This window comes from Parastagonospora nodorum (assembly GCF_000146915.1).
Source record: "Parastagonospora nodorum SN15 chromosome Unknown scaffold_39, whole genome shotgun sequence".
Taxonomy (NCBI): domain Eukaryota; kingdom Fungi; phylum Ascomycota; class Dothideomycetes; order Pleosporales; family Phaeosphaeriaceae; genus Parastagonospora; species Parastagonospora nodorum.
Genome location: NW_001884587.1, coordinates 18,956 through 32,710, shown reverse-complemented (window position 1 = coordinate 32,710; position 13,755 = coordinate 18,956). Strand labels below are relative to the sequence as shown.

The 13,755-nt window shown below is 51.3% G+C and overlaps 7 protein-coding genes across 7 annotated transcripts; 2 read left to right on the top strand and 5 right to left on the bottom strand.

The window, feature by feature from the left end:
- Nucleotides 1-324: 324 nt before the first annotated feature.
- Nucleotides 325-1,315, top strand: SNOG_15554 (hypothetical protein; the record flags this gene model as incomplete). Its single annotated transcript, XM_001805648.1, has 3 exons — nucleotides 325-400; nucleotides 447-510; nucleotides 560-1,315. 3 exons carry the CDS (start codon nucleotides 325-327, stop codon nucleotides 1,023-1,025), a joined length of 606 nt encoding a protein of 201 aa, XP_001805700.1. The 3' UTR covers nucleotides 1,026-1,315.
- A 1,545-nt stretch (nucleotides 1,316-2,860) lies between these two features.
- Nucleotides 2,861-3,274, bottom strand: SNOG_15553 (hypothetical protein; the record flags this gene model as incomplete). The annotated part of the gene is made up of 1 exon (XM_001805647.1): nucleotides 2,861-3,274. The coding sequence occupies one exon, from the start codon at nucleotides 3,272-3,274 to the stop codon at nucleotides 2,861-2,863; it is 414 nt and encodes a 137-aa protein (XP_001805699.1).
- Nucleotides 3,275-3,981: 707 nt separating this feature from the next.
- Nucleotides 3,982-4,780, bottom strand: SNOG_15552 (hypothetical protein; the record flags this gene model as incomplete). The annotated part of the gene is made up of 3 exons (XM_001805646.1): nucleotides 3,982-4,020; nucleotides 4,065-4,237; nucleotides 4,285-4,780. The coding sequence occupies 3 exons, from the start codon at nucleotides 4,778-4,780 to the stop codon at nucleotides 3,982-3,984; spliced, it is 708 nt and encodes a 235-aa protein (XP_001805698.1).
- A 1,175-nt stretch (nucleotides 4,781-5,955) lies between these two features.
- Nucleotides 5,956-7,577, bottom strand: SNOG_15551 (hypothetical protein; the record flags this gene model as incomplete). Its single annotated transcript, XM_001805645.1, has 3 exons — nucleotides 5,956-6,219; nucleotides 6,266-7,274; nucleotides 7,492-7,577. 3 exons carry the CDS (start codon nucleotides 7,575-7,577, stop codon nucleotides 5,956-5,958), a joined length of 1,359 nt encoding a protein of 452 aa, XP_001805697.1.
- A 223-nt stretch (nucleotides 7,578-7,800) lies between these two features.
- SNOG_20176 (hypothetical protein) lies at nucleotides 7,801-8,856 on the bottom strand (the record flags this gene model as incomplete). The annotated part of the gene is made up of 2 exons (XM_001805644.1): nucleotides 7,801-8,720; nucleotides 8,824-8,856. 2 exons carry the CDS (start codon nucleotides 8,854-8,856, stop codon nucleotides 7,863-7,865), a joined length of 891 nt encoding a protein of 296 aa, XP_001805696.1. The 3' UTR covers nucleotides 7,801-7,862.
- Nucleotides 8,857-10,253: 1,397 nt separating this feature from the next.
- On the top strand, nucleotides 10,254-11,780 carry SNOG_15550 (hypothetical protein; the record flags this gene model as incomplete). The annotated part of the gene is made up of 1 exon (XM_001805643.1): nucleotides 10,254-11,780. The coding sequence occupies one exon, from the start codon at nucleotides 10,254-10,256 to the stop codon at nucleotides 11,778-11,780; it is 1,527 nt and encodes a 508-aa protein (XP_001805695.1).
- Nucleotides 11,781-12,000: 220 nt separating this feature from the next.
- SNOG_15549 (hypothetical protein) lies at nucleotides 12,001-13,272 on the bottom strand (the record flags this gene model as incomplete). The annotated part of the gene is made up of 2 exons (XM_001805642.1): nucleotides 12,001-12,159; nucleotides 12,214-13,272. The coding sequence occupies 2 exons, from the start codon at nucleotides 13,270-13,272 to the stop codon at nucleotides 12,001-12,003; spliced, it is 1,218 nt and encodes a 405-aa protein (XP_001805694.1).
- Nucleotides 13,273-13,755: the final 483 nt, after the last annotated feature.

The window sequence follows — 13,755 nt, the reverse complement described above, 5'->3', positions numbered from 1 at the left end:
CCCGCTCAGGCATGCAATTACTGGCCAAGGCTTCTTCTTGCCATCAAGCAATTTACTTTGCCAATCTCGACCCGGTTGTGGGTGCATTCGGCTCGCTTACCCACCCTGAGCACTTTAACCAAATTACACGGTCCACCACGGTCCGTTTACATACATTGCGAAAATGGCACCTAGCATCACATGGTCCACTACGCGGAACAACCATGAGCAACTCAAATATGAACTCTCTCTGGCCCTGACCACGGGTCATCGCAATCACTCATTCTAGTCACTTGACTTTCTTCAAGACCACGTTTCAAGCGGCTACCATTGGCAGAAGTCAAGATGCGTTATGCCGCCGCCGCGCTCTACGCTACATTGGCTGGTATTGTGACAGCACAAGCAGGAGACTGGCAGCAATGTACGTAACTTCAATTGGGATAGAAACTATAACTAATGACAACCAGGTGGTGGCACAAACTGGTCCGGGGCGACGACATGTGGAGCTAACGCTGGCTGTGTGAAGATCAAGTATAAACGATGATCCGCTCGATTCGACAAGCATCTAACGAATGGCAAGTGACTACTACTCTCAATGCCAACCTGGTGCAGCACCAGCAAATCCTCAGCCCGTACCCACAACCATAGTGACGTCGACAGCGCCAGCACAACCCTCAGCCACTGGAGCCCCATCTGGCGGAACACCAGCTGGTACCGGTCCCGGTACAACACTTCAAACCGGCTACTACTGGATCCGCGCCGTCGCCGCACCCAACTTCCACAAATACATGCAAACCAGCCCTCTCTACAGCACCGGCTCAGCTCTTCTAGGCGACTACACAACGGCTGGCCAATTCCAAATTGTGAATGACCAGCTGGTCCAACTTGTGTCTGCGCCTGGCGAGGCGACGAAGCTCCTCTATGGTGTAGTTAGCGAGACACGCTATATCAACGATAACAGCTTGAGCGTGACATTCTCGGAGACGAAGAAATACGTTTGGAAAATTTGTCTGGTCTGGAGATGGCTTGCAGTGGAGTGCTGCTAGTGTCACTAGACCCTAATTCCGGGGCCTGGTATGTATGTTCAGGTCAGCTGTACATCAACCTGGGCAATTATCTATACCAGACGCCAGCTGGTTGTGCGGATCAGACGATCCACTACTACAACGATAGCAAGGCGAACAACTAGATGGCCTACCGCGACGACCCTATCTCCTACGTGACGAAAAGTGAAAGATAGCAGCTTCGAAACCTCATCTGCTAAACCCCGTCATTAGTTAGCCTCTTAGAACCAATTTTACTTATGCTTATCTTGGGGCAATTTCAAAGACTCCCCAAAGTTAGTCGTATCGTTATTCAAGAGTTTTCTGTTTTTCTTGAACTGCTGTAGCAGTCTTACCGCGTCAGTTATTTCTCACTTACTCTGCAACTTAAGACATTATAGCGAGGCAAAGGTAGGTGACGCAACGCTTTAGCTCGTCAAGTAGAATAGTAGAGTGGATACCTCTAAAAGCTGCGTGACTGAAAGCTGAACTCACTCTCAGATTTCCTACGCCTTCCCTCTTCCCTCTTCTTATAAAGACGTTTTCTTCGATCTCCCTACTTGCCTCTCTTCTAATCATCGATACCACCTCAAACACCAAAACCCATACCAGCCCGGCATGTCGATCAAGTCCCCCATGGCAGACTCGAACCTTAAATCGCCGCTCCTTCGCCTGCCTTCTGAGCTACTCCTCGAAATTACCGAATACCGCAACATAGATCAGGCAAGATCGCTTTCCTAATTCTAGCGATGTCTTCATCCTACTAAGCCTCCACCTCACCAGTCGAGTCTTCTATTCTCTCGTGGCAGCTGCGACATGCTCGCATCTTCTTGTCTGTGAACACATTCCCTTCGCTATGGAAAAGGACTTGTATATATGCAAGAATTGAGTGCGTCTTCGTCATGGTTCGTGGTTCAGTCTTCGCTAGATCAAATCGCAGAGATCGCGTCGCGACAAGGATAGTGTAGGTGTATGTGTCTGGACTGTGCTGTGCTGCTGCACAGGTCCTCGAAGCGTGCAGGGCGAGGATGAAGGAGGCTTAGCGCTTGGTCATTAGGTATTCTTCCGAGAGAGATTTTATGGTTTTTCACCAGGCAAATATAACCGCCCTGTTTTCTCTATGCATCCAGCTACATATATTCACTTCATTGTTGGGACACTACATATCTTCTTCATCCGGTCTATTAATTATTTGTCTCTACAATTGCTACCACTTTTGCCATAGCAAAACTACTTCTCTCAACAGCAGATTCTCGTCTGCTACGGAAAGCGACTGGGGCGCAATAGCAGACGGCCCAATCAATAGCCTAAGCTATACACAGTGTCGCCATGCATCAGCTGTGACGGCAAGGCTCTTTGCATATCTTCAGGCAACCTAGTCACTTTCCCTCGTAAGTGATAATATAAAGTACCTGCGGCATGAGCTCCGTATCAAGACATAATTCTTCACGACCATGATAACGCTGTTCTTTCTCACGTCTACGTCTCCGCCTCACTAATAGGATTGATTTACTATCATAGCAGCCCACACTCACTCCACACTCCTCGAACTTGAAAATCTATGTTAGTCTGTCACAATGGGCGTTATACATATGAACATTTTATGTGTCCTCACCCTTGTATGCTTTTCACAGTTAACATAGTCTAGGACGCGAGCAACCATATCAGAACAAGGCAAGCGGATCGTTAGACATTGCATACAGTGGGAAGATATCAAATACGCCTCTTCAATCGCCCTCAAACACCCAGACAGCTTCTCGCGTGGTATATGTGCTGACGTGTCCCAAAACCGAACTCCCAAGCAATGCAATAAGACCCATGGACAATTTCCTCCTAGCTTACAGACTTCCCAAGACCGCACCAACAAACCCCAAGCCCAAAAATACCGTGACACTCCACCTCACCGCGACCCTCTCTCCCCCGCTCTCATAGGCACCCCCGCTCGCACTACGATCCTTCTTGGCACTCCCGACGTTGAAACATTCGAAGTTCAGTGTATCCTTTTCGTACTCCCCAAGTGTGTTCGTTAAGCAGCCAGATACAAAGTCCGGGTCGTCGGTGACGCAGAATTGGAAGCATCCGTTGCCTGACCGGGCGTTGGATGATGAGCCGGGGGCGGAGTAGGTCGCCATGGCGTTGATGTGGCCATTACAACAGGTGTCGAGGATGGAGGAGTTCGAACCGCCAATGGGAACGGCGCAGGAAGTGAGGGTCGTTGGGGGTGCGGGTATGGGAGTGGATGTACAGGACATTTTGGAGACAGTGTGGTATTGTGTTGTGCGTTGGTGTTGTTATTGCTGGTGTCGTGGTTTTCAGCACAGGATGTGTCTGACTTGCACACAGAGCGAAAGCAAGAGTGGTTGAGCCGATTTGAGCGCTGAAAATCGATAGGAAATAACACAAATTCTGAAAGGAGAGACCGAAGCGAAAGACGTTTCCAGAACGTCAAGGCTGAATGAAGGAAAGACTCGAAGATAGGAAACAGCTGCGAATAATGATACATCGGGTACATTCTTCACCTTCATATCTATATCCAAGATTCTAAGTATAGATGTATTAAGCGGGTCTTGCGGCTGCAGTAGTAAGCGCCCGCAGCTCGCTTGTGCCACCACGACGGTTGGCTGAGAGCATCTCACCCCGAATGCCAGCAGAGTCAAAACCGAATGTACCCACGAGTTCGAAACATGATAGAATTTGTTTCGTCAATGCGTTGAGCTCCATGGAGCCAGTCAGGAGCAGAGGCGTGACGTGTAGGATAGGTTACGTGCTCGACCCAGGTGAACATCCTTGGCACTCGGCATGCACGGCAGTAAGGCGTACTACATTGGAATATCCAAATGGCCTCAGTCTTGTTCAGGCGCTTGATGGTGCGCAGGTGTACCTAGTGCGGTGGTTGAACCGTGCGATGCGATGCAAAGTCATTGTTCTTCGTTCTTCGTTCTAGTCTTCGTTTTCATCCTCATGCGCCACAGCCCAAGGGCTTCTCCTCCTCAATGAGCTGCCTTTCTTATCCAGTATGAAAGGTATAGGAACCAGACATACGGCAATCGCCATGAGTACCAGACTTGCATTCCGTGTGCCAACATGCAGAAACAAGCTACGTCCAATGAGAGGGAAGCCTGCGCCGGCCATGTTGCGGACGAGCCCGATGCCTGCGAGCGCAGAGGCTGAAAATGTCTTGTATGCATCCTCGGTGTAGGTCAGAGTCATGAGAACTTCCTAACGTCAGCGTGATAAATTCAGAACGGGAAAGGTCACTTACTCAGTGTGTAGAACGACCACCCCCAAAATGCTGAAGCAAATACTGGAAAGAATGGATGCACATCCGGCGTTGCGAGGAACGCGAAAGCAAGTAGCGACAGAGGTAAAATGATGGATGCCAGTTTCGCATGATGCACTCGAGCCTCTGGTATGTCGCGGCCACCAGCTTGCGCGACGCGTCGTTGATAGTAGCGCTCCTGGTATATGTTCGTGACCAGGCCAAGGGTAATGCCGATGACAATCCCTAGGAAGCATATTCCAACCCCGATGGTATTGAAACCGTAACCATCAGGACCAAAGATAATGTGAAAGGCTCCGTTGAAGAGAAACGATAAACCATATAAGAAGCCATTGTACGCAGCACCAAATTGCACGATAGCCTCACCAGCCAAGAATCGGAATGGTCGCGCAAGTGCAGTGCCGAACAACTGCTTTGGTCCTCTTTGTTTCATCTCATCTGGGACGTCCAGTCTCTCATTTCGACCTGCTCTGCGCATGGCTTCTTCTCTTTTTAACAAAATGACACCATGTCTTGTTTCACCCAACGCATATAACGCGGCCACCAAGATGACCCAAAAAGACAAGCAAATGAAGAACATGACCCGAAACACGTCGTGCCACCCTCTTCCCTGCGCAATGAAGGAGAAAAGCACGAAACCCGTTGGCGACCCTCCAGTAGCTGCCCCACAGGAACCAACTCATCGCCGGACCAGTATCGTGATGGTGAAACAGATCCGCTATTGTTCCGCCAAAGTTTGATATCGTTGTTGACGAAAAGTATCCAGAGAATAAGCGTAAGATGAGGAAAGGCGCCAAAGTCTCAACATACGTCGTTGCTAGCAGCAGTAAGAGGAATATGCCATACGAGACAATATATACGGGTCGGCGGCCGTAGTACTCTGATAGGGGTGCGAGAGTCATGGGCCCGAATGCCAGTCCTAGCACGTAGAGGCTCAAGCCCAAGGTCGCAACATGTGGTGACACGCCCACGTCTCTGGCGAAGTCACCAGCCGCAGGGGAGAAGCCAGAGGCGCCCCACGAAACGCTCAGGTCAATGGGAATGATGACGGCTACCATGAGCCATTTCCGGAGTTGAGGCCAATTCCTAGGATCCTCAGGGTCATTTTGGGAAAAGGTGACGAGATTTGGGCCTGCGTTTGGATGTGATAGAAGAGGCTCTTCTTCTTGGCGACTAGAGCTCATCTCTGGCTTCTTGTTGGCTTGAAATGCCGGGCTGAGGTAGAGTCCTGGTGTTTGTGCTTGTGTTGAAAGGTTGCGATAAGGGCAGCAGATTACGGATGACGTAAGCCGTCACGCGTCTACCCCCTCCTGGTGCATACGACGGAACATTTGAATATGGCAAGGATATCTATGCTAGGCAAAGGGGACAAGCAACTCTTCTTTGCCATTCTTTGTCTTTCGCGAGGCTGATTGCATTGGAACCACTGCTATGCTCCATGATATGCACCACCTTGGGATGATCTGTTAGTACCAGACCAGACAGCCGAATGCACAATAAACTCTAATGTATTGATGGATGAATATATGTCGTCTAAGGCGCGCGTTGATCGCGTCCGAATATTGAATGTCCCAAGCAATCAGCTTGAATGCTGAGTGCGCCATTAAACTCCCTGCTATGCATCCAAAGTGGTATCTGCCTCGTGGCTTGTGTCTATGACACCTCTTCCACCATACGGCCAGTGAAGGGTTTCTGGACCTTGGGTGCAAGGTCTGCAGCGAATAGGGTACCCACTGGGGCTTGCAACCACTCGTCGGGTACACCAAGCTGAGTGCCCTTTGCATTCTGCACATAGCGGACAAAGAGTGGATTTGCTCGCTCGACCTCGGCATCGTCTTCTTGACCCGATTCGTCATGAGCAACACGGCGACCGCGTTTAGGAGGTTGTTTCTTGAGAAGGCGGTTGATAGTGTCCAACTGGTAGTTGTTAGTAGCTGCGCGTAGTGTTGAGCACGTAACATACCTTTTCCTCCTCATTGCGCTTCTCGCTGAGGTTCTTCCTTCTTCGCGCCATCTCTGCGCGTCGCATGGCGTTTTCTTCAGCAGTCAGGTGCTTCTTCTTTTGGGCCTCATTGGAGAGCGCCATGAGGCCCCCGTCGCTGCCTTCTTCTACGAGCGCGCGTTGTCGCTTCGTCATTTTGGTGACGTCGGGTGTTTGGCCGCGGCTGAGGTCCTCGTCGCTGTCCATTTCCTCGTCAAGGTCACCGTTCTGTCCGACCAGCTCGTCGTCTTCTTCGCCTTCTGCGTCCTCGTCCTCGCCCTCGGCGTCTTCCTCGTCAAGGTCGGAGTCGGGATCGCTAAGGTCGTCGTCGTCATCGTCGTCCATGGCCATCTCCTTTGCTTCGACCGAATCCTGGGCTTTGGTGATGTTGATGGTTGGTTTGGCAACAGGTATGCTTTGTTTGGAGGACACGACAATGCGGGATGCCGGGCTACCGTCCTCCATGTCGTCGTCTTCGTCGCCCTCGGCATCCATGTCCTCGTCATCGTCGCCTTCCGCATCTACGTCGTCGTCTTCGTCGCCGTCGTCGTCGTCGTCGTCGTCGTCGTCGTCGTCGACATCCATGGCATCGGCTTCCTCGGCTTCCTCGTCATCGTCGTCTTCATCCTCGCTGTCGATTTCGCGGACTATGCGACTGCTCCGCGACGCGCGCTTGCCGGCGACTATGTTCTGCCTGTTCACTCCAGTCTTGGGGACGGCACCGCTGGTGGCCTGCCTGAGCTTTCCCGGGGAGGATTTGACGGTGAGGTGGATGGACTGGCGCGTCTCTTCGGGCGAGGAGCGCTGGATTACGGCGGCGGCGGGCGACTGGTTTGCGGTGCCCCGTCGCGGGCGGGTCGAAGAGGCCGTGGGGGTAGCACTGGGAGCTGTTAGAGGAGCTGGCGGTGCGCGCGCACGCAGACGAGGCATGGCGCTGGCGGTGCAGGGGAGCTGGAGCTGGAGCGGGAGCTGGAGCTGGAGCTGGCAGCGGCTATGGCGAGGCGGGTGGGGAGTGGATGGGATTATGAGCGTGTCAGACGCGGGTATAGGCGGGCAGGGGTGGTCGGGGCGGTGGCACACGCGTGCGAGTGAAGGCGGAGGGGCAATGGCGTCGTTGATAGGCCTTCCTGCTTGATGCGGGCGTGACTGCTGCTCATCGACGCCTTGTACTCCCGCCCTCCCGCCTGCCCTTGGCGCGAGTTACTCACTTGCTATTCATCCACTCGTCTGCTCCTTCCGACTCTTCATACTCGGTGCTCACCCGGCGCATTCGCTTCGATGCGCGGTCCGCCATGGCAACTTCTCTTGACTGATGTAGCCTCACGGGATAATGTTGGGCGCGATGCGACGAATGAGACCGCGGGTGGTCCTTCTTCACGCGCTGTTGGCCTGCATCACAGCTTCCCCAGAATTCGACTAGCCCTAAATGAGGAAAGCGCGCTTGAGGCTTGGGGCTTGAGGCTTGAGGTCCACCAAAACCACAGCCTTGCAACCTTCTCTGCATAGCACCAACAACATTGTCTTCATCACATGTGCGAGTTCTTTACTACAAAACACATGGCATCCGCGTCAAGCACTCTCATCCTTCAAACACACCACGAAGCGACTTCTCCAAGTCATCCTTCGGCAACCCCAGCTTCTCGTTCCAAGCCGGAGCCTGATCGAACCGTCCAAGCTGATCTTTGGAGAAACTCGTCGCCTGCAGCAACTCCACTATGCCCGAGAAGTCGCCCTTCTGTAGCTTTGCGCGGCCCTGCTCAACATGATCCTTGACTGCCACGTGCTTGACAGTCCACTTCGAGCCCGTAATTTTCTCCGTCAAGGCAAGCAACTCGTTCTGCGACGTGTCGAAACTGCTGATGTACACATACTGATTCTTCGTCTCTTCTGGCTTCTCGAGAGCTTTCACCAATCCCAGACCAACCGTGTGCAGGTTCGTTGTCGAGAAAATGGCTGTGCCATCGTCATAGAGAGTGACAGTCTTGTCAGCCAGGTTGAAGCCGTAATAGCCGACCTTGAAACACCATTCGAAAAACGGTCCGTTGGCCAGAATAGTCCAGCTGATGACGCTCTCTTTGCTCTTGAGATAGTTGGCCGTTGCGAACTTCCCTTCTAAGATGGGCACGAGCTCGCGAACTCGAGCATCGGCAGTATCGCTGCCAAACTCAGAGGGTACGAAGCGCTGGACACCAGCTGCAATGGCTGCGTCAATGAGCTTGTTCTGCTCTCCAAATCCAGTTCCGCCGACGAGAGATACAGCGACGTCTTGTCCTTTGAAAGCATCCTTCAACGCATCAGCCGAGTCGTAGTTGGCCCGTATGACTTTGACGCCGGCTGGAAAGGTCGAAGACGAGCCTTCCCGTGTCAACACAGTCGTGTTAAACGAAGACTCGTTGATGAATGTGTTCAAAATCGCAGTGCCTATATCACTGCTCGCCTATGTATTGTCAGTCACACCATCGACGTCGCACAGCCATGGATGACCGGGTTCCAGCCAATAGTGCTTGGTTGCTGTAGTCGGGGAGCATTCGACAACTTACTCCGATGAGTATGACGTTCTTGTAGCTTGCCATTCTGTCGTGTGATGTCTAAGATTTGCTACTGCGAGTTGCTGAGTCCCTTCGTCGTACTCCATGTTGGTGGGGCTTGTTGTCCGATATATAACCCCACGATTGCGACATCCTACCTCCCACATTGCCATCCGCAATTCATATGTGGATTAGCAATCCACTAGATGCCGAGTGAACGTAACAAGCAGCCAAGAGGAACCTAGTGTACGAAAGACATCGGGAAAGCAGGGCCGACATGAAGGATATCCTAGGCGTGCTCGAATAGACGTTCGCTAGCAAGGTATTCAATAAGTCTTAGGCAAAGTCACGCCATAAGTCCCGCCGAGTGCAGTCTCTCATTGCGCCGAACGACATGGTGTTGTCCAAGGACCATGCAGCGGAAGCTTGGTGTCGTTTATTGGCTTACTCAGAGCGCGGAAAAAGCCCGTGACGCTTGGGCGTCTTCCTTTCCGTAAATCGGCCGCTCTCCAATCACACAAGAACGGCAGTTACACACTTCCGCCGCAAAGGCCCAAGACTGATGGAGAATGATCCATGGGGAAGCGAAATCTTTCTTGTTATCAATTTTCATCGGAAAAGCCGGTCGTGAGGTTGGGAGCTTTCGAGCGTCCGATGGTACCCATGTCCAAGTCATTGTCCAGCACGGCTATTAGGAATGCTCCATCAATCGTTGAGCTCGATATTCAAGCGCTACTCTATGGTTTCCCGATTTTTCAACTCAATGGGCAGCTCCAACGGCTTTTCGCCATCACAGGTGCTGATCTCCTGTTCCGTCATAGGCAGTGTCCCGATGATAGCTCTACATAGTCGTTCTCTGCTAATGTATGCGAATCAAGATAAAAAAACTACTTCAACATGTCCCAAGGTCGCTGGTTATTGTGACTGGTAAACAAGCGAGAGCTATTCATCAACCTTGTGAGGTTGTTAGCTCACAACGTATGTCATGCAATCACACATGGTAAAATTCAATGCTACTTGGCTACATAAGGTCGCTTCACAATGATTATACCTCGAGTTTGACCTTAATGTATGTCAATAGATCAAGGTAATTGATACCATAGGCAGCGTTCAGAGGCCTTCCAAAGCTCATAAATGCACATAAATTAAGGGCAGCATTGACATCGGGTATAGCCAGCTACTTAATACGACCCCGTAGTGTAGAGAGTTTTCTATGGTATTGCACTCCACACTGTGCCTTCACCAGGGGAGTCGTAAATTACCCTACAAGTAAACCTCCACTATGCAGCTCAGTCCTACATAATCCCTTGCGGAACTCCCAGTCTAGCTCGACATACTCTGTAGACTGCCAGACGAGCTCAATCACAACAAACTGTGAATCGCACCAGCGATCATATAGCATTGTTTAGTTCCAGCTCTCTCGACACAGCACAGCCTCCACCATGAGCAATTTCCGCCCCTTCGAAACTGCCTATAAAAAGGCCATCTCCAACAATCGTCGCCCACGAGATGCCGTGCAATATGCGCTCAACAAGTACGTTGTGCATATGACCGAAGAGCTTAATCTCCACGCTGACGCAGAAATGCGAGAATGCTTCGTAGACGAAGCGTTTGAGATTTATTGCGATGGGCGCAATGCTCATGACACTCATGATGATGCGGCCAGCGCAGCTACCAAGTACATCGAGCGAGAACTCAAAGACGCAGATTCAGGACGTGAGTCTTGTAGTAGTGGTAGTAGCTATTGGTCCCAGGATGAGTCTCGTAGTGGTGGGAGTAGCTCCCGATGGTCTTCGTCTCAGGGTGAGTCTTGTGGTAGTGGAAGTAGCTCTTCGTCTCAGGATGAGGGGTCCTCTGGCACTAGAGGAAAGCCTGTATACAACTACAATGATCCTAGGAACAACAACTCTGGTTCTAGTGCTCGTAGTAAGCCAGCCTACAACTATGACGATCCTAGAAACTTTCAACCTTCTAGTAGCACGCGCGCTAAAACTGCGTACAACTCCGAGGATTCGTATGAGTCGTATTCAGAGCCTCGTCGTGGCTCTGAGCACGGTTCCTGTGGATGTAGGAAAGATTCTGCATCCCGATCGCGAGGCGAACCTCTGTTCGATTGCGAAGACATGTTTGACACGTTGCCTAGGGCCGGTCGCGGATTTTGTCATTGTAGGAAAGATAGAGGACATTCTCGTCACGAATCATATACTTCGAGCTATGAAGAGACTCGCTCATCCATGCCCCATGCCCAGGGAGTTAGATCTGAGCGTGATAGTTTTCACAATCATTCAAACTCGCACGACGGACGTTCAAACGGACAATGGCTACCTATGCCCGCTGGTTTCGGGCGCTTCGAATTTCCTTCGCCAATCTTTACAAAAGGACGCAGTAACGGATTTTCGTTCTTTTCAACGCATGAATTCCGCCCTACTGATCATGGTAGCCATAACACACGCGAGAGCCGCCCTTCTCACCACGGCGAGCATGATACACGCAAGTCCCGACCCACTGAGGGCGGACACAACACCCGTGAGTTCAAACCCAGCTGGTATGGTAGCGACAACCCACATTCATCTCGCCCCTCCCAGTCCCATGCACAACCCCGCCATTCCCACAAATCACCTCGATCCTCTGAGTATGGTCATGAGTATACATCGACCCGCGCACCACCTCCCCGCCCCTCCTCTCACAACACACGCAGCAATCCTCCGCACGACTCCGAGCCTATCGGTATCAAGTCCCTCACGTGCTTTTACGCCATTCTCGGCATTTCCCGCACCTCCACGCCTAACGAGATCAAAGCCGCGTATCGCAAGATGAGCATGAAGCACCATCCAGATCGTGTTACTGGCGCGGACAAGGAGAAAGCTACGGCAAAGATGGCGGAGATCAATCAGGCTAACGATGTCCTGAGTGATGTGGTAAACCGACAGTTTTACGATAGAACGGGGTGTTTGCCTGGATTAGGCTAGCAGGGTAGGGGATGAAGCAGGTGCCGCTGGAAAGTGGGAGTTGGGTGGTTGAGTCGTGTTCGTAGAAATTGACTTGCAGAAGATTTAAATAAAAGCAATTTTCATTTTCAAACACTTCTGTCGCATTCAGTGACGGTGAATAAGACAGCTTTACGCGATACAGCCTGTAGTTGGCAATATGTAGTTGTCATCCGATACCGAGAAGCTTCGTGTAATTTTCTCACTTGACGAATTTGTTGATCGGTAGTCGATACACGTCAATCGTCCAGTATGGCCTCCTGGTTCCCTCCCAATTCTTTTTGTCATGCAGACCTTTGGGGACGTCAATGTCTTCCCACACAGTGTCCAATCCGGCTTCATAGAGGTCGATTTCGGCAACCTAGATACAATGTTAGTGATCAATCCCCTTGTACCGTTCATATATTCAACGCACCTTTGTGTACACGTCATAACAAATCTGGCGATCGGCTCCCAGACCATTGTACCAGCCAAATACGCCATCAGGCGCGAGCAGCTGGATAACATACTCAGAGAAGAATTCTTTCAACGCAGCATAGTCTTCAGCGAAAGTGTCGTAGTATATTCCATCTAGAACGACCCCCTGCTCAATGAGCTTAGGCAAGATGTCTTGCCACCTTCCCTCATGGATATGCACATTGGGCTTGTCGTACCAACCCGTCTCCCTGAGGCGCTTGTGGACCTGAGGATGGGCCTCAATGATGTGATGCTCAGCTGGGTTATGGGTCTGAATAGCTGTGTCAACCAGACCGAGACCATGCCCGACATTCATGACTTTGAGACCGGGCTTGGGGTTAATTGTCTCGGCGTGTCGGCGCATGATTTGGTCTTCCCAGTCCATCATGACTGCGTTGTCGGATTCGTCTAGTAAGATACCTTCTTTGTAGCGCAACTCGCTCTTCAAATAGGCATGGTTGTCCAGTGAGACGTCATCGAGCTTCGGCTCTTCGGCGACCTCCTGAATTTCTTTCACTTCTCCCTCCGACACCTTCTGCTTCTTAACGGCGGGTCGGTCCTCGGCGATCTCGTCTGTCGCCTCCTCACCGTCGTGCTCTTCCGCTGTGTTGGTACCCAAGCCGAGAGCCTCCATTTTCGCAAAGAGGATCTCAGCACGGACACCGGCTTCGACCATGATGTCGTAGATCTTCTTTTGGCCAAGTTTGAGGGCGATACATCCAGGTGTCTCATCCTCGCTGCTTAAGTCGTTCCAGATAGCACCGTTCTGTAGCAGCAACTCGACCGTTTGAACCGCTTCATCACCCGCCTCTTTCCCATCCTCTGCTTTTCCACAAGATGCAATGGCGGCGTGGAGCGGTGATTTTGATACTGTTGCCGTATCATAAGTTGTGGTGTCTTGCACATTGGCCGAGCCCTCTTTGAGCAAAACCTTCAGCGCAGGAACATCGTGACGCTCAGCAGCACCGATGATGCGCTTCGCTAGGAGGATATCTTCTTCTGTCGCTTGTTCAGCCATTCTGTGTTACTCCGACCCGTGCAGACTTTGTGCATCTGCGTTCTGTGGGGTTGGAACCTTTTTGGGGCTTTTTCTAGGTCGGGATAAGATAAGCGAGCACTAGTCTCCCCACTATTGCCCTTCTCGGATAGGTACATGTAGACAAAGTGATGCATACACAGCTCTCGAGCTATCGAAAGATTCCATGTTCCCAATACCGTCAATAATGCCCAACGAATGCTTCCGTCTCTGCCCAAAAAAAAGATCCATAAAACCTTATTCTAAGAGCTTGAATCCGCACAATGTACCTACATTTGGAAGGCTGTACTTGCAATTCCTTCGTTCCAACTCCGTGATGGTGCGCGCAGTGTACATCTGTATGTCTTCCAAATTTGATAGTGGTTCTGATGGCGTGACGAGGTGGACCTGAAACCAGTATCCATTTTCTCTCCTCCCAAGCCAAGGGAACTCAATCAACTGTGACGCTACTCTGTCGTTCTCATC